General features: G+C 38.4%; 3 protein-coding genes across 6 annotated transcripts; 2 read left to right on the forward strand and 1 right to left on the reverse strand.

The window, feature by feature from the left end:
• Positions 1-310: 310 nt before the first annotated feature.
• plcd4b (phospholipase C, delta 4b) lies at positions 311-10,631 on the forward strand. 2 transcript variants are annotated; one of them, XM_079822170.1, is made up of 16 exons: positions 311-660; positions 1,494-1,534; positions 2,040-2,198; positions 2,722-2,950; positions 3,111-3,240; positions 3,326-3,557; positions 4,241-4,442; positions 5,849-5,993; positions 6,250-6,402; positions 7,057-7,200; positions 7,284-7,437; positions 7,630-7,746; positions 7,927-8,105; positions 8,193-8,325; positions 8,514-8,663; positions 9,865-10,631. In XM_079822170.1, exons 2-16 carry the CDS (start codon positions 1,513-1,515, stop codon positions 9,966-9,968), a joined length of 2,253 nt encoding a protein of 750 aa, XP_079678296.1. In that variant the 5' UTR covers positions 311-660; positions 1,494-1,512; the 3' UTR covers positions 9,969-10,631. The 2 variants fall into 2 exon arrangements, with proteins under 2 accessions (XP_079678296.1, XP_079678297.1); XM_079822171.1 differs by lacking the exon at positions 311-660 and having other exon boundaries at positions 1,396-1,534.
• Positions 10,338-17,033, reverse strand: znf142 (zinc finger protein 142). The gene is made up of 9 exons (XM_079822157.1): positions 16,964-17,033; positions 16,807-16,858; positions 16,194-16,323; positions 15,933-16,067; positions 15,019-15,846; positions 14,311-14,488; positions 11,336-14,222; positions 11,142-11,247; positions 10,338-11,065 (listed from the first exon to the last, which is right to left on the reverse strand). The coding sequence occupies exons 3-9, from the start codon at positions 16,267-16,269 to the stop codon at positions 10,611-10,613; spliced, it is 4,665 nt and encodes a 1,554-aa protein (XP_079678283.1). The 5' UTR covers positions 16,270-16,323; positions 16,807-16,858; positions 16,964-17,033; the 3' UTR covers positions 10,338-10,610.
• Positions 17,034-17,243: 210 nt separating this feature from the next.
• On the forward strand, positions 17,244-26,115 carry bcs1l (BC1 (ubiquinol-cytochrome c reductase) synthesis-like). Of its 3 annotated transcripts, none has more exons than XM_079822193.1 (8): positions 17,244-17,390; positions 17,492-17,918; positions 18,165-18,304; positions 18,916-19,110; positions 19,287-19,350; positions 20,167-20,339; positions 20,515-20,632; positions 25,364-26,115. In XM_079822193.1, exons 2-8 carry the CDS (start codon positions 17,599-17,601, stop codon positions 25,614-25,616), a joined length of 1,263 nt encoding a protein of 420 aa, XP_079678319.1. In that variant the 5' UTR covers positions 17,244-17,390; positions 17,492-17,598; the 3' UTR covers positions 25,617-26,115. The 3 variants fall into 3 exon arrangements, with proteins under 3 accessions (XP_079678319.1, XP_079678318.1, XP_079678320.1); XM_079822192.1 differs by having other exon boundaries at positions 17,528-17,918; XM_079822194.1 differs by having other exon boundaries at positions 17,244-17,278; positions 17,528-17,918.
• Positions 26,116-26,334: the final 219 nt, after the last annotated feature.

Here is a 26,334-nt window from a genome sequence, read left to right on the forward strand (position 1 = left end):
TGTAAGTCGATTTTACCAAATGAATTTATGTAAATATAAATGTAAATGTGGGTTGCTCTGTCTTGGCAAAGACTTCACAATTCTGTACATCCTGCTGATTTAGCTTGGGTTTCTAAATGGGTTTATAATTCAAGACACTCTGTCAACAAACTCTTTTTAATTCAAGAATTTATGTTATTTACTTTAATGTATCACCAAATACGAAATTATTGTGCATATTGTGAACCCTTTTTTTCTTTTTTTAAATGCTGTCTATTTATGAAAATTGAATCTTCTATAATGTAGTAGACTGTATGTTAGGCCTATCTATGGTCTAAAATTGTTTATCATTCATCAATTTTTCGAAATGCAGATTGTTTCTAATCTTACTGTATTTATTGTAGAACTATCAAAATTATTTAAATTATTTTGCTGTAATTTTGACAAGAGCAGAAAACTATTGCACCTAATCAGGCAGGGGGGAAAAAAAGGGAAAGTGGGAGTGTCTAGGAAGGAATGAGGCAGAGGAAGGGGTGTAGGAAGGAGGCTGGCTATGCATCACTGTGGAAGCAGCCCAGAGCAGACTGCGGCTCTGTTTTCCCAGTCCTGCACACGCAGCAGCAAAGACACAGGGGCCGTCCTCCTCTTCAGATGTTTGTATATCAAACGTCCTTCAGTCCGGTGAGTTCTGCTTATCCTCTTTTCCTGTGTCACTCCTAAATATTTGCTTCAGCCCTCTCCAGACTCTCTTTGCTATGTGTTAGAAGCATTACTTTGTCAGCATTTGCTGTTGTTAGTGTCTTTATTTGAACTAAAACTCTGTAGCTGCAATATTTTAGGATTGTACACATTTCAAAACAAATTCCTCACTTAGGTTTTAAATCACAGTGAAGACTAGTAATGCTATACATATCCATGTGTTCAATACAGAATAATGGCAGGAAACATTAAATTTGATTCTGCTCTATCCACTTGGGAAATAACAGCACATAATCATGGAGCCAGTAGAGGATCGTGTGGATCTCGGAGACATATTTAGCTATGACTCATGACTCTGCATGTCACGCTTGAGTACACTTCCCTTTTGCCTGAATGAACTTGTTTTGGTGGGGTTTTTTTCACTTTGGTGAAATGTACTAGTTTTCTCCCCATTTTAATATAGGGCATATTATGCAATCAGCCTATTTTTAGATTTAATTTAGCCAGTCCATGTTTTCACTGAAGATGAAAAAAGCGGATAGGATATGCAACAAAAATTTGAAAGAAGCTTGTGAGATCTTGTCTCACCATAGAACAGCACTAATAAGGAGTCACATTAGTGACACCTCAAAAACATGTAAGTGGGACTAAATGCATAATATATCTAAGTGTACATTGATCTATATATTTTAATCCACTCTCAGCTCAGAATTGCCAGCAGAATTGTCTTTCCTTTAAATCTCAGAAGTCTGTCCTTTCCTTTAATTATAAGCCTACTACAGTGAGGTATTAACATTAACATTTTGTGTCTGCAGAAAAGGTGCATTATAGAAAATGGAACCACCTCAAGCATGCTGTAAGTAGACAGACCTTTTGTGCATGTGTATACATTTATATATATATATGTGTGTGTGTGTGTGTGTGTGTGTGTGTGTGTGTGTGTGTGTGTGTGTGTGTGTGTGTGTGTGTGTGTGTGTGTGTGTGTGTGTGTGTGTGTGTGTGTGTGTGTGTGTGTGTGTGTGTTCATGTTTTTCTATCCCAGCGGGGACTTCAACCTGAATGCACACTGACTCATGGGGACTCGTGTCACTGTGGGGACCTAAATTGAGGTCCCCATGAGGGAAGCTTCTAAATCATACAGAATGATTTTTTTTTTGAAAATGTAATAATGCTGAAAGTTTTCTTGGATGGATAGGTTTAGGAGTATGGTTAGTGTAAGGGGATAGAATTTACAGTTTGTACAGTATAAAAACCATTACGTCTATAAGAGTTCCCACAAAGATAGTGAACCAGACGTGTGTTTGTGACTGTGTGTTGGTCTTTCTGAATATGACTAATGTCCATTTCCCGTTTTCTGACAGGTGAACAGAGTCATCAAAACCTTGATGCACTGAAAGCAGGGATGCTTTTGCGCAAGGTGAAGTCTCGTATGTGGAAGCGTCAGCGGCACTACAAACTTCAGGAGGACTGCAAGACTATCGCATATAAATCCAGCTGGGCAATAAACTCTTATTCTTCCTGTATGCCCTAATTGAGTTAATGTTTTTAGTAATCGTTTATATGATTTAATAATCACGTTAGTTCATGTCTAGTATTGAAGTCTGAGTGCATAATTAATGCAAGATTGGGCTAAAAAAAAAAATTGTAAGTAAAATATAGGTGGAGTGCCAGTGCCAAAAAACAATCAAACAGACAAATGTGAGGAAGCTATTAGATATTTCATAGAAAATAATTGCCTAATGATTGAAATTATCCAAAAGGTCTTTGGGATGAGGAATAAAATTAGACACATCAGGGAAGTAGATCAGATGACATTAGTTGGAAATCCTCCATGGTAATGGTTTCTGAAAAAAATAACTTGAGACGAATAGCTTCAGCTGCATCTAATGAAATTAAGAGCTCCATTGGTTCACTATGAACAATAGTAAGGAATGAGCTATTAGTAATAATTAAACTTGCTTTTCAGGCTCTATAACGTTTATTAAAGAAAACTGAGAAGAAGGGCTCTGAAATTTAAATATATATATATTTACTTTTTTCCAGTCTCCATCAGTGATGTGGAGGCTGTTCGTGAGGGCCATCAGTCGGAGCTGCTCCTCAGTGTAGCGGATGAGTTTCCCGCTGACCGCTGCTTCACACTGGTGTTCCGCGGCCGCAGAGGAAACCTGGATCTGGTGGCTGAGTCAGCGGAGGAAGCTCAGGCCTGGATTCTGGGCATAAGAGCCCTCATGGAGAACATTGAGAAAATGGATGAGAGCACCAAACTTGACCAGTATCCTTGCTTTTTATGTTATATTTTAGCTTGAGACAAGTTCTTCTGATCATTATCATATTTTATATATTTATTCAAAACATTAAAGTTATTTATTTTTATATATTTATTTTAGATAGATAGATAGACTTATATTATCAACCTAAACCACTCCGTTCAGATGGATCTCAGACTGGTTTTTGAAAGCAGATCGAAACAAGGATGGCAGAATGAATTTTAAGGAGACAAAAAAACTGCTGAAAATGATGAACGTGGACATGAATGAAGAACATGCATACTGTCTTTTTTTGGTACTTAAGTGTCATTTATGTGATTTTCCGTCATACATTTTCATCATGTTGAACCTCATTGTCATTTGTTGATGCTTACTCGCAGAGGGCAGATAAGTCTGAGTCAGGAACCCTGGAAGATCAGGAGTTTGTGGAGTTCTATAAGATGCTCACTGAGAGAAGAGAGGTGCTGAAGTTATTCCAGGAGTATTCCAGTGATGGACTGAGCTTGTCTCAGTGTGATCTGGAGGAGTTCCTGAGAGAGGAGCAGCTAGAGGGGGAGGGCAGTTATCAACATGCCCTTCAGCTGATTGAACGCTATGAGCCTTCAAACACAGGTAATGATCCATTATTATCCACTACTATACTCTTCAGTTTGTAATTTTTGTAATATATATTAATATTTCCTCATTCTTTAATATTATTTTAAATAAATAGTTAATGCTCTATTGAAAAAATTGTAATATTAAAGTAAATTCTGGTATATATTTACTTTATATTTTAATGTAGAAGGGACAATAAAACACTTTAGCTTTGTTTAAAGTTAGCTTAATATAGCGTTTTTGTATAATGTATATTTTTATATATATATATAATATATTTTATCATATATTCTTATATATATTTGGTAAATTATTCTTATTACTATTTAAATTATTTTTATTATTTAAAAATGTTCCCCATAAATAATGGTTTCAGACCCCTGCATTACCACCGTTGGTCCCAAAAGGATCATGATATGTACCCACTTTTGAAGACCCTTCCTTTCGATTTACATGTCTCTGTATGTATGATATTCAATCAATTTTGGAATTGGTCTGTTTGATTTGAGGGTTCAATTATTTGCATGCCTGTGAAGAAAATGAATGGAAAATACATGGGTGCTCTTTTAATAATGGAGTAGTTGAGCACTTAATCTAGTTCGCTGGCCAACAGTGAAGTGGTTCTTTACTCATCATGATCACTGAGTAATGATAGAAGTTTGATCAGATAAGAGGCTTCATTTTGTCTTCTTGTACAGCCAGAATGAATCATTTGATGACAATCGATGGATTCCTAATGTACCTGACGTCTCCTGAGGAATCCATCTTCAATCCAGAGCGGCAGGGCCTCTTTCAAGACATGAGCCAAACTCTCGCCCACTATTACATCTCGTCCTCACACAACACATACCTCATGGAGGACCAGCTAAAAGGACCAAGCAGCGTTGAAGCCTACATCCAGTGAGCTTATTTATGATAATACAGCTGGGTACATACAGCATGTGTGTAACGGGTGAAGTGGCTGCAATAAGGCGCACAACGAAGGAGTAAACAAAAACAATCTTTAATAGTAATCAAACAAGAACACACAAGAGATTTCAGGAGTAATAACAACCATATAAAGACGAGACCGAACAAAGAACTGAATGAATTGAAGGCTTAAATACACAGACTGAATTATCAACAGAAAAACAGAACAGGTGCATAAATTAGGAACTATGGAAACTAATAAGCACAGGGAACTCCAGCAAACCAGAACAAAAAAAAAAAGAAGCAAAACACAATGAAACAAAACAGACATAGAACTACACGTTACGATGTGTCTACTTGATTACTTCATTTGAATATATTTTTTGAGAATGTAAGCAATAATATCTTGCACACATACACTCTTATGTGACGTTCCAGGGTTCAACAATAAGGACTGCTCGATGGCCCAGGTCCAGCGTGAAAGACACAGTTGACGGAGATGTTGCTTTCCCCGATTAGGCCAGTACTTCATGTCCACGGAAACTGATAGCCTAATTTGTTCATGTTTTTATGCCTTGCCAATTTAAATATTCAAGTGCAAGTAGATGCGAAAGTACCCGCGTCTCTCAGTTTGGTACTAGGTACAGTTTGGTGTCACAGTGCGCGAATACTCTTTCACGTCTTCATATGTCAAAATGCTCATCTTGTCCTGAAAATCTAGTTTAGACCTACATGAAAAACTGTTCATTTCAATTGTATATGTTTTTTCTGTTGTATTTATTTGTGCTATTGCTCGTAATTTGATTATTTGATTTTATTACTGACTGTCTTTAACAATATTTAAAATGTATGAGTTATGCTATAGTTTCTGGTGTCTTAACCTTATTTATTAAGGTTACATGGATCAAAAACAACTCAAACAATAACTAGGCCTATTTAATTGAATTTATTTTTTGTGGAGGGCTAGTAGAAAATTTTAACCACTGGCCCGACCGGGCTAGTAGAAAAAATCCTTAGCGTTGAGCCCTGGTTCAAAACGCAGTGATACCATAAAAGAACCATTATAAGTTCTCCAAAGAACCTTTCAGTGAACAGTCCTCAAAATAAGTAAAATAAGTAAAATAATAATTGTTTTTGTAAAAGAACATTTTAATAATCTGAAGAAACTTTTTCCACTATAAAGAACCTTTTGTGTGAAGGAAAGGTTACATAAATGTTAAAGGTTCTTCATGGAACCATCAATTCCAATAAAGAACCTTTATTTTTAAGTGTAGTAATAGAGCGTTTCTGTTTACTCACTGTAACTTCAGGGAAAGCATGTGTCCGCTGAGTTGAATGCATTGTGCTTTGTGTTCATGACTGTGGTTGTTGATTTGTGCTGGGTTGAACATCTGAAGGGCTCTGAAGCGAGGCTGCAGGTGTGTGGAGGTGGACTGCTGGAATGGATCGAATGAGGAGCCGGTAGTTTATCACGGACACACATTCACATCTAAGATTCTGCTCAAAGACGTGATTACTACTATTGCAAATTATGCCTTCAAGGTGATCTTTATGCCCCAACACTTGTACAAATACATAATTATTTTTATTATATATATTTATATTAATATTAAACATATTGTTATTAATAATAATATCTAATAATAATTATTAACAATGTTGTCAACATTAATTATTTAATACCAACATAGTTATTTATTATATTAATGTTGTTGTTGATGTTCATATAAATTATTTGCACAGATACATTATAATCTATTTCTAGATTTCTTAATCTTCCCATCATTCCTATTTTCAGGCATCTGAGTATCCTCTCATCTTGTCCATTGAAAACCACTGCAGCGTAGAGCAACAGGAAGTCATGGCTCGACATTTCAGAGATATCCTGGGCGATATGCTCCTGACAAGCACGGTAGACGCCGGAGTGGCCAGTGAACTCCCATCCCCAGAGGTGAGCTCAGGGTTGTATAGATTGTGGTGCACTTCACTTAATTGCTCTTATTGACTTCTGTTTGAAAAACATGGATGACTCACATGGATTTTAAAATAATGGATGGTCTTATAATTATTAATACATTGTTAGCTACCTGCGTGATTTGTATAGTACATGGATAACAGATCACTCTAAATTGTAATTTAGACACATGCATTTTCTATAAAGCTGCTTATTGTGAAAAGCGCTATACAAATAAATGTGAATTGAATTGAATTACAATCAATACTTATACTGCAATGCGCACTTTGATTAACTATTGATGGACTATGAACTATTGTTTAATATTGTTTTGTTTTTTAATACAATGGAGTATAAAAGTCAGAAACCATATTGAAATTTGGGATTTTCTCAGTTAAACCTGGAAATAAAAAGTAAGTTTAGGATATGAAAAAAGAGCAATGCAAATTGTTCAACTTCTCACACAGATTGTAATGTATATATATATATATATATATATATATATATATATATATATATATATATATATATATATATATATATATATATATATATATATATATATATATATATATATATATACATTTTGTAATGAAAATATATATTTTATTTTAATGTGTAAAGGTGTATTTGTTGTCTTATTTCTTTCAGGCACTTAAGAGGAAAATCCTGTTAAAAGGGAAGAAGATTGGAAATGAGTCAGAGAGCCTCACAGGTGAAGTCAGTGATGAGGACGAGGCAGCAGAAATGAATAAGGACAGTCCGACTTCGGAGAGTCCACCAACAGATGCAAAGGTACCAGCGGGAGAAGCTCAGCTATTGTTTTCCACTTCCCTGTCTAACATAGTTTTTGATTGTTTGCTTTTTCCCCTATGTAGAAATCGAAGCAAAATCTATGCAAGGAGCTCTCAGACCTTATGTTCTGTAAGAGCGTACATTTCCACAGCTTTGAGCATTCCCGCACCTCTGCTAAGGCTGATGAGATGTCATCGTTCTCTGAGTCTAAAGCCCGTAAATATTCCAAGGAAGCAGGTCAGAAAGGTTTTTTAAAAGGGATAGTCTTGTCTGTATACTGTATATTCAATCTTATGTTCCAATCTGTGTGCTGTTATTTTTTATATGGAACACAAAAGGAGATTAAGCACCTTTTTGCCTTTTCATTTCTATACAAAAATATCAATATAATGTAAAGTGATGGATGATGAAATTCTGAATTTTTGTCAGGCTCAGATTTTATGCTCCATAACACCAGGCAGCTGACAAGAGTGTATCCAAGTGGAATGAGGACGGATTCATCAAATTACTGTCCACTGGATATGTGGAACATAGGATGCCAGATTGGTCAGTATGGCAGATATTGAATTACGAATTACACACCATTATGTTAGTACTACAGAGTGGAAGAATGGGAGCATGGCAGACAAACCTTATGTACACTCCATGTAAAGAGGATCATGGAAACACGGCTAATGTGTTGCAAAGTGGACAGTGTATTTACTGTAATGCGTTTCTGTTTCATAGTGGCTTTAAACTTCCAGACACCAGGAATGGAAATGGATCTTAATGATGGGCTGTTTACTCAGAATGACTGCAGTGGCTACGTTCTAAAACCTGAGATACTACTCAACAGAGAGAGACTCTTTGATCCCGAAAAACCTGAGGAACGTGACGATTACCAACCTTTGCTGTTCTCTGTGAAGGTATTAAAGTATTTGTGTTCCTTCCGCTACTTCACTTTGAGATAATTTTTTTGTTTGTTGATTGTTCTTTCTCTTTTCTTTTTTTAGGTTATTAGTGGACAACAGCTCCCTAAAGTAAAGCAAAAAGATTGGTCCATTGTGGACCCCCTGGTGAGGGTGGAAATTCATGGCGTTCCTCTGGATCAAGCCAAACAGGAGACCAAATACATAGACAACAATGGTGAGGAAATGGTCTAAAGAGTTGCAAATCATTTCAAGCTAGACGAATTAAAAATTTATGGCGAAACTGTTAAGAGTTCAGTATGTAACTTTACTGTGGAAATAAACATTTCCTTGACTTTGAGAGCATTGGAGCCCTTTCATTCCTGCTACCTGTGGTGATTTTTCTGTTATTTTTCATCTGGACAGGATTTAATCCATGTTGGAACGAAACGTTGCAGTTCACAATCCACACCCCTGAGCTGGCACTGGTGCGTTTTGTAGTTGAAGACTATGATAAAGCATCTAGGAATGACTTCATAGGGCAATACACTCTTCCCTTTACCTGTATTCAACCAGGTAGGCCCATATTAAGGACAGTATCATGATATTTTTACAAAAGAAAAATATTCTCGGTCTCATTCACTAACCATGCAAACACAGTCTTTGTGTGAATGTTCCCACATAGAAATCCTCTTTCATCAATAAATATAATCTGGGTGCCGCTGTCCTCGTACGAGGACATTATATTTTAGTGAATTTCTCTGACACCATAAATGTCACAGTTTTAAATCTGGATGTCCTGTAAAGAGCACATTCAGGGATTTTCAGAAATACCATTTTGAGGTTTCACCAGTACAACAACTCCTTGGTCTTTAAAAATGACTGAATGATCAAATTTAGCGCTCTAATGGAAATATGATAATATTTTGTAATTATCAATCGGACAAATTTTCAAATTGTTTGTTATAAATCAACATCTCTGGAAAATGTTCTAATCAAAATATGACTTTCTGTTACAAATTGATTGATTTCATACATGTCTACTGTAGAGGACACCAGGACTTAAAGCATGCTTATCAGAAATTTTGGGAGACACAAGTGAATAGGGAAAGAATGTTCCTATAAAATATTAGATATTATTATGAAAATGTAGCCAACTATTACTCCCATTATTACACTTCTTTTTTCATTACATGTTGCTCCAAGAACACATTAATATGCAAATTATATACAGTGTATAGATAAATTGCATTGCATGGGTAAACCCATGTATGGGTAAACCCCACATATTGCATAAAGTAAAATGGTATATCAATTCATCAATTATCTTTCATAACATAGTTGAGAATCATCTTTAAACAAAGTTTGGTTAAAACAATCCTGAAACCAGAAAATTGATTGGTGAATGAAAAAATTGTTTTCCCATAGTTTTTGCCTATACATGTCATTTTATTTTTAAGTCCCGGTGTCCACTTACGAGGACATAGCATAACATATTAATAAAATATAATTAAAAATAAATTGTTTCTTATGCTCTTAACAATGTAATCATGAAAAAATACTAAATTCAAAAGAATTAGGAATTGAAACTGCATTTACACAGGTTCCAGATGACCTTAGAAAAAATGTGTTTATGTATTCTGAAAATCTTTTCTGCTCACATAAGAATACGTGTATGCAGTTATTAGTGAATGAGACCCAGTGTCTTTAGGCCTATGCTCTGAAATAAATGAAAATTAATTTGGCTTTCTTGCAAATAAAAAGTTTGTCTTTCCAGGATATCGCCATGTGCATCTATTGTCCAAAGACGGAACAAGTATCCATCCATCTTCCATCTATGTTCAAATTAAAATCACAGAGATCACAATTCCAGGAGTTTAATTTATAATGTTTGAAACTTGTTCTGAAGAGCTAATATTTCTCAGACAAACCTGTAAATTGTAAAAATGTTGTGCTTTGCTTAAAAATACTTAAAAGAACACATTCTGGCAATCATTTGAACAAACCTAAACATTATTTAAGTGTAGCAAATAGCTTTTTTACTATAGAGGACCTCTGTAGTAATTGCATGGTGTTTGTAGTTCCTTCTCAACAAAAAAGACCCCCAAGAATGGTCCAGAAATGCTTGGTAAATGCAGGTTTTACTTTTGATTGTTTAATCTATGCAATATTGAGTGCACTGATAATCAGAACAATTCATTGGTGTTTTTTCTGTTTGAAAGGTACATAATAAGGGTAGAATGCAGGTTGTACGTTTTCTGAATTTATGTAATTGAGCATGGTAAAAGTGCCTTTTATAAAAAACCCAAAAGCAAGTAAATGACTCTAATACTCTTATTATGAACATGCCCAGGTAAATATATGTTTTTAATATCTTAAAGGATTAAACATACTGTAAAAATCGTTTTATTCTGTGTGGTTTGAATGAAGGTTATGAAGACAATGACATGTAATGCTTTCACATGATGAACAAATGTCAATTGAAATGAAACAGTGCATGACGGCTACATGTCGATTGCTGTTCTATAAAGCAGTTTGACCATCCTCTTGTCTCTCTTCTTCCTCAATCCATGTCTTCTGTGTATTCATACTAGAGGCCTCTTGGTCTTTACCCACGCCATCTTGGACAGGCACGTCTGGATGGTGTCTCTGAAGGTGTTTCACCACTTGAAATTTCTGTTTGGCCCGGTAGGGACAGTGGAGGCAGTTAAATGGCAGCTGATTGGTGTGGGATAGGTAATGATGGCGAAGACCCGCAGGCCAGCGGAACGCCCTTTGACATACAGAGCATACGTAAGGCCGCTCCTCACTGTGCTTTCTCTGGTGTGTCTTGAGCAGAAAGCGTGTCTTGAAAGCCTTTCCACACTTCTCGCATATGAAGGAACGCACGTCTCTATGGCGCGTCTCCCGGTGGATGCGCAGGGCATCTGCACGGTTGGTGCGGTACTCGCAGTCCTCACATGCGTACGGCTTGGCACCTGTTAGAAGCAAGGGTACAAACATCAAGGTGTGCGGGAACTTACCAGTTCTATTAAGTTAGAGTATAGCACATACCTGTGTGTTTTGTCATGTGATATTTTAGTTGGTTAACCCATTTGCATTTGTAGCCACATTCTGGGCAGAGATATTTGCGTTCCTCCTTGTGAATCCTCATATGATACTAAAATAAAGAGCACCAACAGAATTGAATGTCACAACCCAAATACCCAATCCTTAAATCACCATCTTAGCTAAATAGTCATTCATACCTTTAGTCTTGAAGGATCAGCACATGCATAGTTGCACATCTCACAGTGGTAAGGTTTCTCTCCTGTATGGATTCGAATGTGCCATGTGATCTTCTGTTTGTTCCTGGTGGAAAACTCACATTCGGTGCACTTAAAGAGGCAGGTTCCTCCATGTGACCGCACATGCTGGTCAAACACCACTTGGTGGGTGCAAGAGAAACCACAAACATCACACTTCAGAGTTTTCTCCTCTGCTGGGCCATCTTCATGCTTATCTAACATGTGCTGGACCAGAAGAAGCCTTTTACGGGTGCTGAAGGAACAAACCAAGCACTGATGTGTGATGGATATCTTGCTTTGTTTTTCCGGACCATCTTGAGGATCTTTTGTCTTGATTTCAGAATGTTCACGCTGCATATGTGCTTTGAGAGCAGCTTGGCGGCAACAGGTGAAGTTACACTGGGTGCAAGACAGGCTGTTAGCATCTGGATGTGCTCTGTGGCAGTGCTGCTTCAGGGCAACTTCGGAGCTGAAACGTGCCTTGCACTGGCTGCAATGGTAGGCAAGATCACCAGTGTGGCAGCTCAAGTTGTGTCGGTTTATGTCGTTGAGGTTATATGCTTTGTAATCACAAAGTGAACAGAAGTGCGTTGCCTGTTTGTCATGAATGCGTTGATGGTGTAAGCGCAGTCTGGACGTGGTGCCGAAAGTTTGGCCACAGAGTTCACAGCCATGTCTCCCAACACCTGTGTGCAGAGACTCGTGGGCCTCCAGCCGGTAGCGACGAATTGTGCTAAATGAACAGAAGCGGCATCTGTGAGGACGGACTCCATCATGCTTCACGGCAACGTGCTGTGTCAGGCAGCGCTTTTGTTTGCAGGTAAAGGAGCAAAGATTGCACTGAAGATCACCAGACATTTTATCTCTAGTAGCCTTCTTGTCTTTCTTATGGCTCAGGATATGATGGTTGAGAGATTTTTCTGATTTGGCAACAAATGAACAGTGCGGACACTGTAATTCACCTGGTTTTAAACAGCCCTTTATCTCATGGCTTGCTAGAGCTCTCTTCTGGTGACATAGAAAAGGACAGTTGGGACATGAGAATCGAGGTTTGGGGTTTTGAGGTCTCTCTTCTTCTCCTGAATCTCTTTCAGAGTCAGTTGCCCCATCTTCCTCCTCATCATGCTCTGAGTCACTAGGATTATCCTCTTGCTCAAACTGCTCTCTGATTTCAGCCAGATGTACCTTATGGGTGTTTCCGCTGCATGTTGCACAATGCCGCTCTATTGTGACTTTCCTGACAGATGAGAAAGGACATTTTCTGCAAGTGTACCTACCGTCATCTTCAATATAGCCAGAGTTCTCATCATTTACAGATCCCTCCACTTCCGCTAACTTGTTTCTACTCCCGACAGTTGCCTTCCCTACTTCGGATGTGCTTGTCAGTGAATCGGTCTCATTTACTACAGAAGACAGCAGGCCTTCAGGTTCAGCTGAACCGTGTGCTCTTGAATCAGTAGAATCAGTGACTTTAAAAGGTTCAGGTTGTATTTTCAGGGATCCTGATTTATGCGTCATACTCTGTATCTGTATGGATGCATCACTCCCTGAACTACCTACACAACTCCCTGATTTACCTACAGTGCTTGCGAAATCAAACTTCTTTCTGCCCCTCAGCAGTGACAGGCATTTCCGGAGACGATGGGTGTTCAAAGAACGTTGCTGTTTAAACTTCATGCCACAGTCCTGGCAACGTAGTCCTGCTTTCATGACCTGGCAAGATGACTTGCAGTGCCGGATTAATGCTGCCTGTTTCCTGGTCACGTAGGAGCAACGGCTACACTGATACATATTGTCCCGTGTCTGGACGACAAGCATCTGTACCCTGCCCTCTAGTACGAGTGCTTCTGCCTGGTCTTTATCCTGTTTTCTCATGACCTGTAGACGTGTCTCAGAAGCTGAGGGCTCTACAGAGTTCTCCTGATGGAGTCCCTCCATTCTCCTTACAGTTTCTGTCACTGGTGGCAGGTCTTCAGGGTCACTTTGATCCTCACAAGCTGCATTGACATCATCATCCTCAACTGATGGTTCTGGGAAGTTCTGGTGGACCGTATGCAATCCAACATGATCCTTAACTTGTGCATGAAATGCAGTGTCCTGTATGTTTACCGTCTCAGCAAGTATCATTTGTGTGCTATCCGTGGTGGTTTGGGAAGTAAAACGTGGGGTGCCACACCGTTTTTCATCAGTTGGATGTCCTTCAGAAAGATTACTTGCCTCTTCTCTTGCAGACTCAACACCAAGACTGACCTGCCGTACTAAAGTCATTTCCTCAGATCGTCCAATAGTGGCTGCTATTTCTTCATCCTCATTATTATTTACAGACATAGCTTGTGAGTCATCTATAGTCTGTTTTGTATGTCCTGTTTCTTCCCTATATTCTGAATCTGAAGTCTGAGGCGCGGTGGTTTTGGAGAAAAAGTTCTGTGTCAAATCCACAGAGCTCTGCTCTCTCTCTTTCTCTGCATACTTCTCAAGCCACCCCACATCTCCGGGCACATATCCGTGAGATTTCTTTTTGTGTAGGAAGAGGCCGGTGTTGCTAAATGTGGTGTAGTGGCAGAGCGCGCAGCGGAACATGCGTGTCCGGGTGTGCCTGCAGTTCTCGTGGTTATGCAGGGCTTGCCGGTACTTTGTTGTGTAAGGGCAAAACTTGCACTGGTACACAGGAGGTTGGTGATCTGCGATTGTGGAATGCTTCAGCCGCATATGGTTGCGCAGTTCAGTTTTTCTCTTGCAGGAGTATGCACACACCTCACAGATCAGGGATTTTTCCTGGTGACGGAGTTTATGGCTGTTCAGCTGGTCGATGCGGTGGCAACGATATGGACACTGATTACATTTGTACCTGAGAGAGAAGAGCGCCTGGTCAGTACAATGTTTTCAGTAAAATCAACTGAAATGTTTTTTTTTCAAATTACAATCAAGGTACAAACCTCAGATCTCCTGCATGCTTACGCATGTGGACACTGAGATAGTGTTTCCATTTCGTAACATATCCACATTCTGAGCACATGTGCTGCTTGTCATTGGAGTGTGTCAGCATGTGCTTTGAAAGGTACGTCTCATCGCGGCATCTGAAGTCACATTGCGTACATTTGTGGGGCTTTTCACCTGTAAATACAAATGTTCAATCTGTCCAGCCATGGCCAATGAGAAATTCTGAAGGAATAGGTCATTCAAAAATAAAAATGTTATCATCATTTACTCACTATCATCTTATTTCAAACCCTGTATTATGGAATATCCACAAAAACACTGTAAAAGTATCATAAAAGCAATCCAAGTAAACGTATGTGCTGTGCAGTTTTTCAATGCTGCAGCCAAACTATAGCTGTGTGTGAATGCTATGAAATTAAAGAGCTACAGCAGAGGGGAAGATACCTACATTTAATTTGGTTCCTCGCACAAATATATTATGATTTCAGAATACTTGGAATATATCACACAATTTGTATGGACTACTTGCGTTACGTTTATGTATTTTATTGTATTCAATAGAGCCTAATGTTTTTTGTATTTCATGAAATTATACAGGGTCGGAATGACAAGTGTGAATAAATGATTATCGAATTTTCTTTTGAGTGACCTATCCCTATAAGCACTTTGTATGTAGAACTATGTAAAAAAACTGAATTTCTTACCAGTATGCATAAGCATGTGTCTTTTCAGGACTCTTTTGTGAGCTGTTACAAAGCTGCACTGCGGGCAGTGTTGTGTTTTCTCACTGGCATGAAAGTGACCAACATGTTGATCAAACTCTACAGGGTTGAGGGTGGAGAAAGGGCAGAAGCTACAGTTCAGTTCTTGTTGTCCTGGATGTCCTTGTCTCTTGTGCTGCTGAAAATGGCTCTTATTTGAGCTTGAGAAGTCACAATGGGAGCAGTGATAAGCCTGATGCGTGCGGAAATGTTTTTCCATGTCTTCTTGGCTCTTGAAGAAGGCTCCGCATGCATGATGACGGCACTCTACAGCCTCAATTTGGTGAGCATCTAGTGCATGCTTTTGAAGCTGCTTCTTTTCTGTACACTGAAATGAGCAGCCTTTATGAAAGCAAAGCAATGGCTGTCCATCTTGTGTCTTATTGTGAGACTTCATATGGCTCTTTAATGCCTGGCTCTGACTGAACGTCTTTTGGCAAGTTGGGCACATAAACAGCTCTCCATTGGGAGCATCATCCTCTTGATGCCCGTGCACGCTGGCAAGGTGTCGTCGCAGAGAGTTACGTTCCACCGCTCCATACTCGCATAGATGACACTGGTGCAGTTTCTGTCCCGTCTCTCTCAGCATGTGGATGCGTAGCTTGCTCTTACTGGTGAAATAGTGTTTGCAGGTGGGGCATTGCAGAGTGGGGTCGGGAAAGTGGATACGCATGTGTTCTATCAAATGGGAGCGAGTCTTGAAGCAGCGTCTGCATTCGGAGCAGATGTGGGTGCGAAACATGTGTTCGGTGCCTTCTGCAACATGTCCCGCTAAATAGAAAAATGGGACCTGGTCAGGACCTGGGGTTACAATTATTTTAATCACAACATTTCATAACATTCTTTATGGTATTTACCTTTAGACGGAGACTTTCCTTGAGTAATGGTGCTGGTTTTCCCCCCCTTTTTTGTTGAAGCTTTCAATTTTTTGCCAACACTTTTCCTGCTTCTTGGCTGCACAGGCATATCCGTCCTATTCAAATGAGACAACACTACAACAGAAAAAATAAATAAAACACTTATCGACAAAAAACAAATAAATAAAAAAAACGAATTCATACCTGTGGGATAATGTATAATTAATATGATATATATATACATACATAATTGTATTTTACCTTCAGGTGTATCTGTGGCATCATTTTCCACATGCAGGAGCTGTTCTGCATCACATCCAGGCTCTTGTTGGTCCATGTTATATTTTGGGTAAAACTCCACAGGACATCAGTCAGTAAGGGATAAAGTCAACTATCAAGAGGGGTAAAACTCTATTAAAGCATCAGGACCATAAAGTGTTTCTGTTTCTCGGGGTGTTCTGCATCACCAATGAGATCAAATGATTGAATGGTTTCTGGAATACCAGATTTGAGATTAAAAGCTGCTCAGGGTACTTGTCAGTTAACACAACATAAAGAACATAAAGCAATGAGCAGTAACAGTATACAAATTAATACAGTGCTATAATATTATGTGAACATTTGAGAGGAGGTTTTGTGCAAACATGTTTATTAAACATATTTTAGACCTACTGCGCCTGGGTTCGTGTTTCATTGGCTCTGATAAACAAATAAACAACGCGTTTTAAAGGAAGAGCTGAAGATGGGTGCAATTACAGCAAACTGCTTGAATACGGTCATAATCAAGATACAATTATAGTGTTCACATTTAATAAAAAACCTTTATTATACTCATTACATAAATAATATGATAAGAAATTACCGGTAACGTTACCTTCAGTTGTGAAGATGGAAACAATGTAAGCGGTGTCATTTCTGGGCCTTTTCTGTTCAAAGAGGAAAATACATTTTGACAATAATTGTGTAAACATGTTGAAGAATTATCAATTATAAAATACCAAAAATCTACAGTTAACAGTTCATAAGAATACCTAAAAGTGTCATAACGAGACTGCGTCGTAAACAGTCTCAACGGAACTATTAATACGAAACACATTTCATACGGAACTATTTTCCCGAACAACGGAAATAACACAGAGGTCGCCATGTGATTTGTCCATTTCAGTTTATTGAATCGGTTCTTTTGAACAGTTTGTCTGAAAGAACCATAGACAGTAAAATAATTTTTTTATGGTCTTTAGAGTAGGAATGATTCGTGAATTGGTTCAACCGAGTCACTTAAAAGATTCGACTCACCCAAAAGAACGATTTGTTCACGCTGCAATGAGAGAGAACGATTGTTTACTGTAGGTGGACTCTGCTTTATTGCACTATTTATCTGATTCGCACCTTTTTCGTTTGTTTTACCTTAACAGAGAAAATGTTGTTTATAAAATGCGCTGTAATATTTGCACTACCGTAAGTATAGTGACTTTTTAATTCAGAATTTATTTAAATAAAATTATAGACCTGATTAGTGACAGCTTTGTATGTTTGATCAATCTCTCATCAAAATTAAGATGAAAATAGTTTCATCTAATTTGCTGTGAATGCAGGATGCATATTGTATGGAAGGGACAAAAAGACTTTTCGTAATTGCTTAAGAGAACCTGAAGACACCTTCATCATGACCCTGTCAGATTTCATTGGAGCCCTGAAGGACAACCCTTACTTTGGGGCAGGATTTGGGCTAGTTGGTATTGGCACAGCAATTGCAGTTACCAGAAAGGGGGCACAGTTCGGCATGATCTTCTTTAGGAGAAATTTCATGATCACACTGGAGGTCCCCAGCAGAGATAAAAGTTATCACTGGCTCCTAAGCTGGATCACTAAACATGCCAAACACACCCAGCATCTGAGTGTTGAAACCTCATATATGCAGCATGAGAGTGGGCGAGTCCATACACAGTTTGACTTCCATCCAAGTCCGGGCAACCACATCATTTGGTAAGATCACAATTTATGTGGATATATTTATAATATGAATATTTTTATTACTGCTGGCTGGTATCTTAGTTAGGACCTATACTAGCATTAACAGTCAATGTGCAGTTATGCTTATTATACTCCCCATTTCTACTTGCATTCTATACTTGTGTTTGTATTGTTACCTTGGACAGTTTACATTTGATATGCTGCTGCTTTGATCCCTGAGAGGTATTCATCTCACTAATTGAGGCTATGTGTCTTCAGGTATGGCAGGAAGTGGATCAGAGTGGAGAGGACCAGGGAAAAGCAGATGGTGGACCTGCACACTGGAACACCCTGGGAGTCCGTCACCTTCACTGCTCTGGGCAGAGACCGGCAGATATTCTTCAACATACTTCAAGAAGGTATGGGACTGTCAGCTGAATTCTTTTGAAATGTCTTGCAGCCTTAAAGGGTTAGTTCACTCAAAAAATGAATCATCATTTACTCACCTTCATGTCGTTCCAAACCCCTAAGAGTTTCATTCATCTTCGGAACACAAAGGAAGATATTTTTAAAGAAATCTGAGAGCTTTCTGTCTCCCCATTGACAGTCTACGCAACTTCCACTTTGACGTTTCAAAAGTTCATAAAGTGATTGTAAAACTTGGGTGGATTAGTCCAATTTTTCTGAAGAGACACGATCACTTTATATGATGAACAGATTGAATTTAGACTTTTATTCACATTTAAACATTCATCAACTCACTCGCATATCAGTTGTGGTAAACCAACAGAAGCTCAAGCATGTTCGCTTTTTTTTTAACGATTAATGATATTAATAGTTCGCTTGAGTTGCGTAGCTGTCTATGGAGGGACAGAAAGCTCTCAAGATTTCATTAAAAAGATTTTCATTTGTGTTCTGAAGATGAACAAAGTATTATGGGTTTGGAATGACATGGAGGTGAGTAAATGATAACAGAATTTGAATTTTTGTGTGAACTAACCCTTTAATGATTTATTCTGTGTCTATGCAGCACGTGAACTTGCTTTAAAGCAGGAAGAGGGCCGGACTGTGATGTACACTGCACTTGGAGCGGAGTGGAGGCCATTTGGGTTTCCAAGGCGACGACGACCCCTGACTTCAGTTGTGCTGGAGAATGGTGTGGCGGAGAGGATTGTGGATGATGTAAAGGAATTCATAGGCAATCCTAAGTGGTACACTGACAGAGGTGAATTAGGAAATGATAACTACAGTTTCAATTTCCATATCAGGAAAATAGACATGTACACGTCTCTAATGTCACTAGAAACTAAGCATTGTAATACATACAAGTATTGCTTTTGTTTTTGTTTTGTTTTAATTCATATCTAATTTCAGTTTTGTTGTTGAATATGCTTCAATAAGGCATTCCATATAGGAGGGGGTATCTGCTGTATGGACCCCCAGGCTGTGGAAAGAGCAGCTTTATGTAAGTACAGTTATTTTCTTTACAGTTCATGTTACTATGAATGAATAATAGTGTCTTATAAAGTATTGTTTTTATACAGAGTGTAGATTTGAACCCCAATAGTCTGGTGCAGTCAGACAAAGCTACAACAACAGTGGCCGGTGATGTTCAATTATAAATAAATACCATCCTGAATTGTGTTTATGACAATTCTATTTAAAAGTTTAGGGTCAGTTAGAATTAATTCTTTTATTCAGCAAGGACACATTCAATCTGCTAAAGTGCATCTAAAAAAAATCTGTTTATAAGTTGAAATGCTGTTTTTTTTACTTTCTATTTATCAAAAAATTCTGGAAACATGTATCACAGTTTCCACACAAATATTAAGCAGCACAACTGCTTTCAACATTGATAATAATACTAAGAAATGTTTCTTGAGCAGCAAATCAGCATATTAGAATGATTTCTGAAGGATCGTGTGACACTGAAGACAATTCTAAGTTGCCATCACAGGAATACAATTAATTTAAATGTTTTGAAATACAAAATAGTTCAATTAAAATGTAATAATATTTCACAATGTTTTGAACAAATAAAGGCAGCATTGGTTTAAAACAATCTTACAGACCCCAAACTTTTTGAACAGTAGTGTATATATCTGTAATATTATTTATATACTGTATGTATTATTCTTTAATAGTATATGTTCCTAGACAGTCATGCTGCTATTTATATGTGTAGTGTAAATAACATTTGACTTTTTTTAAATGTATAGGATGGCTGTAAAAAGCAATTTTAAACATAGTCCCAAGTCTTACCATTCTGGTGGTATTTCAGAACTGCGCTGGCAGGTGAGCTGGGTTACAGCATCTGTCTGATGAGTCTCAGTGACCGCAGCCTGTCTGACGATCGTCTCAACCACTTGCTGAGTGTCGCTCCGCAGCAGAGCATCATCCTGCTAGAGGACGTGGATGCAGCCTTCGTCAGCCGGGAGCTTCTGCCTACAGAGAGTATGTCTTCCAAACTGTAGTGCTTCTGAATACTCACTGTCTATTTATAATATAAATTAATGATAATAATAGACCATGTAATTACAATCACATAGGTTGGACCATATAACATTACAGTGGAATATTTCTGCAGTTGTTGAAGTAATTCAATCTTCCTGGCCATGTGTTCTCACAGGTCCACTGGCCTATCAGGGCATGGGAAGGCTCACTTTCAGTGGACTTCTGAATGCTCTGGATGGAGTGGCATCTTCGGAGGCCCGAATTGTGTTTATGACAACTAATTTCATTGACAGGTAAAACTTATTATTGCAACTTATTCATCATGATTTATGCATTACCTTGTGGTTTGATGTACTTTGAAGTGTAAAATCCTGATTGTCTTTGCACTTTTGACTCTAATAATTTTAAAATGAGTGGCAATAAAGTTAGTTTTACAGTGGAAGGTAGTGATAGTCAGATAGTCATGTGAAAAAGAAAGAAAAAAAACATAATAAAATCATCTGCTCTTTAGCAGGTCTTAAAATTTGTTATAAAACGGTTAGTTCCAGGCCTTAAAGGGTTAGTTCACCCAAAAATGAAAATTCTGTCATTAATTACTCACCCTCACGTCGTTCGAGACCCGTAAGACCTCCGTTCATATTCGGAACACAAATGAAGATATTTTTGTTGAAAGCTGATGGCTGAGAAAGGCCTCCATTGGCATTCAGTACACTTATACTCCCAAGACGGATAAAAGGCACTCAAAACATCGTTACAAAGTCCATCTCACCACAGTGACTCTACAATAATCTTACGATGCGACGACAATAGTTTTTGTGCGCAAAAAAAATCAAAATAACACCTTTTTCCAACTTGTTACTGCCTTCCGTGTGTGCCTCCACGACGCATGCGCGAGAATATGACGCAGATCCGGCGTTCGGACAGATGACCCAGAAGTGATTTGTTTACAATCAGAGGAAGACGCGCGTATCTCAGCTGTTGGATTCTACATTGATCGTGCTTTAGGTCTCGGCGTAGTGCTCAAAATGGGGTTAGAGTGTGCATTTCATGGATTCCTGAATCCCGGCGCTACGTCATATTCTCGCGCATGCGTCGTGGAGGCACACGCGGAAGGCAATAACAAGCTGGATAAAGGTGTTATTTTGATTTTTTTTTGCGCACAAAAACTATTGTCGTCGCATCGTAAGATTATTGTAGAGTCACTGTGGTGAGATGGACTTTGTCATGACATTTTAAGTGCCTTTTATCGGTCTTGGGAGTATAAGTGTACTGAATGCCAATGGAGGCCTAACTGAAGCCTTTCTCAGCCATCAGCTTTCAACAAAAATATCTTCATTTGTGTTCCGAATATGAACGGAGGTCTTACGGGTCTCGAACGACGTGAGGGTGAGTAATTAATGACAGAATTTTCATTTTTGGGTGAACTAACCCTTTAATTCTGATTCATGGCTATGACCACTTCACTCGTCTATCACTATCACTACACAACACGCTTAGCAACCACTCTTAGCAACGTAAACATATGTGTGTTCTCATTGATATAGTTCATTGAAGCTTACTGGATTATGTAGGGTCGAGTATTGAGAAAGAGAGATCGAGTGACCGAGTGTATTCACCACATTTAGATATAGCATTTTCCTTTAGGTCAGTCCTATGTTCATAATAAAAAAATCCATTTGAATGTCCACGATGATATCTTGTCCTTTTAACAGTTAATGGGTTTTCCCATGCCCTGACATTGACAGCGCAAGTCAAAGCATTTGTCAGTTGCGTCTTGTTCCTCTGTGTTCACAACAAGTTTCTCCGCCTCGTGTCGTGCCTTACGACACCCTTCAACCGTGACTTATTCACGATACAGCACAGCCTCAAGTACCTTATTGCTTACCTAAATACAACCTTAGATGAACAGCAGTGTCATTATTTATTGAACAAAAATAAGGGCAAAATGGAAAAGCCATGTGTGACAAAAAGTGCACCCTATGATTGAATTGCTTGTAGAGACACTTTTAATGGCAATAAGTTGAAGAAATATTTTTTTGCATAACAGTATCATTCTGGAGGAATTTGGCACACTTTTCTTTATAACGTTGCTTCAGTTCTTTGAGGTTTGCTGGCATTTGTATATACACAGTTCTCTTATGGTCCCGCCGCAACATTTCAGTCGGGTTGAGGTCTGGACTTTGACTGGGTCAGTGCAACACCTTGATTCTTTTCTTTTTTAGCTTTTCTGTTGAAATTTCAGCACTGTGCATTATGGCCAAACATCTCCACTTTGGTCTTGTCTGTCCAAAGACATTGTTTGCTGAAACGTCCACTCCAGAGAAGATTGCCAACTGTCTTGAATGTTTTCCACTTGTGAATAATCTTCCTTATTGTAGAATAATGGACTTCAAATTGTTTGGTAATGTCCATATAACCGTTCTCAGATTGATGGCAGCAACAATTGCTACTCTAAGATCATTTCTAATGTCTTTCCCTCTTTGGCATTGTGTTAACACACACCTGAATATTCCAGATTAGCAAACTTCAATTAATCAAAGACATTTGATTTGCTGCTACTTGCACTCTTAATTCCTATGGAAGCAGCAAGGCTGTGCTTAGTTTGTCACACATGGGTTTTCCATTTTGGCCTAGTTTTAGTTAAATAATGACGCAGTGTAATAAGTCATGTGTTGTTCATCTGAGGCTTTTTTTACATGATTGTATATTGAGAGATAATATTTAATATTTATCAAAATATGTATTCATTATATTTATTATATTTAAAGGGTTAGTTCGCCCAAAAATGAAAATCATCAATTACTCATGTCGTTCCAAACTCATAAGACTTTCGTTCATCTTCGGGAGCACAAATTAAGATATTTTTTAATGAAATCTGAGAGATTTCTGTCCCTCCATTGAAAGTCTTTTGAACCAAAATTCTGACACTTCAAAACATTCAAAAAGTGATAAAAGGAATCCACATGAATCGAGCAATTTAATCCAAGTCTTCTGAAGGTACACGATAACTTAAATCGAGTAGTTGATCACATAATTAAACATTTTTGGTGAACTAACCCTTAAAAATATAAAATATATTTAATATATTTGGTAAAACATCGAACTTTGTGAGGTCGCCACAGACACGCCCTTCAGCAAAAACTCAAGATCTTCGCAATTTAACAGCGCAAAGGCCTTTAGAATAGACTGACCAAATCTGATTAAATCTCTAGGAAGAGTTTTTTAAAGTACAACGTCTGGAAATGGCAAAAAAGAAAATTAGAAATATCTCACTTCCTGTTGGGTTTTCAGATTTTGTAGGTATTGGGCTCTTACATGTGTCTACCGAATTTCATACTTATTAGATTAGATTAGATTAGATTCAACTTTATTGTCATTACACAAGTACAAGTACAAGGCAACGAAATGCAGTTTAGGTCTAACCAGAAGTGCAATAGCAGCAAGTGCAGGATATACAATGGATGCGTAAGTGCAGGACATGGATATGTACTGAATATGTATAAATATGTATAAATAGAGAGACGTTATTACTATAAACAGAACTGAATTTACAGGTGAATATGTACAGTGAATAAATATACAGATGGCTATTACTATAAACAGAATTTACAGGTGAATATGTACTATGAATACAATATACAGATGGCTATTACTATAAACAGAATTTTACAGATAGAGGTATACAATAATATGTTAGGCTAATATGAGGAATAGCAGTGGATTAGGGTAGTGCAATAAATTATGGACAGAGCTATCCAGAAAAAAAAAAAAAAGTGTAAAGTGCAGTGGAAAGTGGTTGCATATTACATTTAGAAGTACAGTGCAAAAATGCAAATGTAAACATTGGTACTATAAATACAGTCGGCAGTGCAAATGAGCATAATCCAGTTAAGATATGGCAGTGCAAGATGCATATGTAAACAGTTGTTACTGTGATAAACAGTCGGTAGTGCAAATAACAAAGTGAAGGAAGATGTGAGGTAGGAGAGTTATCAGTTTATGAGGGAAGTGGATCAACGGGGGTTTGAGTTCAATAAAGAGACAGCTCTGGGGAAAAAACTGTTCTTTAGTCTGCTGGTCCTGGTCCGGTGGATCCTGAAACGCCTGCCGGAGGGCAGGAGAGAAAACAGTCTGTGGGCTGGGTGAGAGGAGTCCTTGAGGATGCTGCGAGCTCGATGCAGGCAGCGTTTCCTCTGGATGTGCTCGATGGCAGGTAGTGGAGTCCCTGTGATGCGCTGGGCAGTTTTCACCACCCGCTGCAGTGCCTTGCGCTCCGCAACAGAGCAGCTCCCATACCACACTGCCACACAGTTGGTCAGTGAAACATAGCGCAAACAATGCTTAATTGAAATTTTGTAGGTGGTGCTATCAAGCCATTTTTCCACACCTAATTCTGAAACCCATAACAGACGTATTTTCGCCACTTCTGACACGTGTGTGTGCAAAGTTTCATGAGTTTTCGAGCATGTTTAGGCCCTCAAAAAGGCAATTCATTTCGGAGAAGAAGAATGATAGGCTGAGCAATTACAATAGGGTCCTCACACCATCGGTGCTCGGGCCCTAATAAACAAACAGGGCATGTAAACTAGGCACGACTAGAACAAGAACGTTTTTTGGGCTGTAGTGAAACGGATGGTAACCAAGACACACTGACGTAGAAGCAAAGAACGAGAGAAGCATAAGTAGTGGAGAAAGTCAATGCAAAACGGGAGAAAGGTGTGTGTGTGTGAGGAGAGCAGAAGCACTGATTAGAATGAGGTGCAGCTGTGATGGCAGAGTGAGTGAAACTGACGACACAAACACAACAGAAAGGCCGATGATCAAACCAGAGTCCTGACAGTGTAATGTAATCTTTATAAAATATATATATTTTTAAAAAATCCAGTAATAATGACTGAAGTACCCAGTAGTCATGAACACCTGTAACAGTGAACAGTGTGTTTTTCTTGGTATTGGTGTTGTGATATATTTTCCTTTCTTTCTTTCTTTCCTTTTTTTTTTTCTTTTTTCTCTGTCTGCTGAAGACTTGATCCGGCTCTTGTCCGACCTGGCCGTGTTGATCTGAAGCAGTACGTGGGTCACTGCTCTCAGTGGCAGCTGACTCAGTTGTTCCGGAGGTTTTATCCTCAGGAGTCTGCGGCTGAGGCAGAGAGGTTCGCCGAGCAGGCAATGGCAGCAAACACAGACCTCAGCGCCGCTCAGGTACAAGGACACTTCATGCTCTACAAGACAGACCCGGCTAGCTCCGTCAAAAACATTGCAGAGATCAAGAAGTGACGACCTACAGAAACAACACAGACTATTGAATGATGCAAACTGAGCAACAGACGAGTGATAAACAGTGTGGCTGAATCATTCTTTGAAATTTACACTGTCTGGATAAAGACTCTTCTCACATTGGAGTAATAAAATCCAGCTTGTGGAAAATTTGTGTTTTTGTTATTGTTTTTGGTCACAACAGATGACATGAACTAATTGTCTTTTCCTTTGTTTAAAGGCATGTGCTTTATTTGCAGAAATGACCAGTGAATTACGGCTCTCCTGAGATGCCCAATAATGGACATAATATTTATTTAGCTAATAGAGAAATGTTTTTTTTCTGTACATAACATCAATATTATATACATTATCTAACGATTTTTAGGTGATTGAAAGAAAAACATTTACTAAACATTCAGCAATTTCTTTTAGGGAAAACAGCCATTGTAAACACGGGTGGGATTTTGGGTTCAAAACCTTTTGTATGTGTTTGTTCACTACAACCCTATAGGAATTGAAAAGAAAATGTCATCGTTTCCTTACCCTCCTTACCCCAAACCTGTTTGACCTCATTTCTTTTTCTTTTGTGTAACGCAAAAGAACAAAATCACAAAAGAGTCATCATTCACTTTCATTGTATGAAAATGAGCAGCTTTTTTGTTCCAAAGAGGAAAGACTAGGGCTTTAGTATGACACGAGGGTGAGTAAATAATGTTGTTTTTGAGTGAAGTAAATA

The sequence above is a fragment of the Gobio gobio genome (assembly GCF_949357685.1).
Source record: "Gobio gobio genome assembly, chromosome: 7".
NCBI classification, from domain to species: Eukaryota; Metazoa; Chordata; class Actinopteri; order Cypriniformes; family Gobionidae; genus Gobio; species Gobio gobio.

Coding starts and splice junctions, on each gene's coding strand:
- plcd4b (XM_079822170.1), top strand. CDS start 1,513: ATGGAACCACCTCAAGCATGCT. Junction 3,558..4,240: donor CTATGAGCCTTCAAACACAG/GTAATGATCCAT, acceptor CTTCTTGTACAG/CCAGAATGAATCATTTGATG. Junction 8,664..9,864: donor CTTTACCTGTATTCAACCAG/GTAGGCCCATAT, acceptor TTGTCTTTCCAG/GATATCGCCATGTGCATCTA.
- znf142 (XM_079822157.1), bottom strand. CDS start 16,269: ATGGACCAACAAGAGCCTGGATGTGATGCAGAACAGCTCCTGCATGTG. Junction 16,068..16,193: donor TGCCACAGATACACCTGAAG/GTAAAATACAAT, acceptor TTTCTGTTGTAG/TGTTGTCTCATTTGAATAGG. Junction 11,248..11,335: donor CTGATCCTTCAAGACTAAAG/GTATGAATGACT, acceptor TCTTTATTTTAG/TATCATATGAGGATTCACAA.
- bcs1l (XM_079822193.1), top strand. CDS start 17,599: ATGACCCTGTCAGATTTCATTGGAGCCCTGAAGGACAACCCTTACTTT. Junction 18,305..18,915: donor CTTCAACATACTTCAAGAAG/GTATGGGACTGT, acceptor GTGTCTATGCAG/CACGTGAACTTGCTTTAAAG. Junction 20,340..20,514: donor GGAGCTTCTGCCTACAGAGA/GTATGTCTTCCA, acceptor GTGTTCTCACAG/GTCCACTGGCCTATCAGGGC.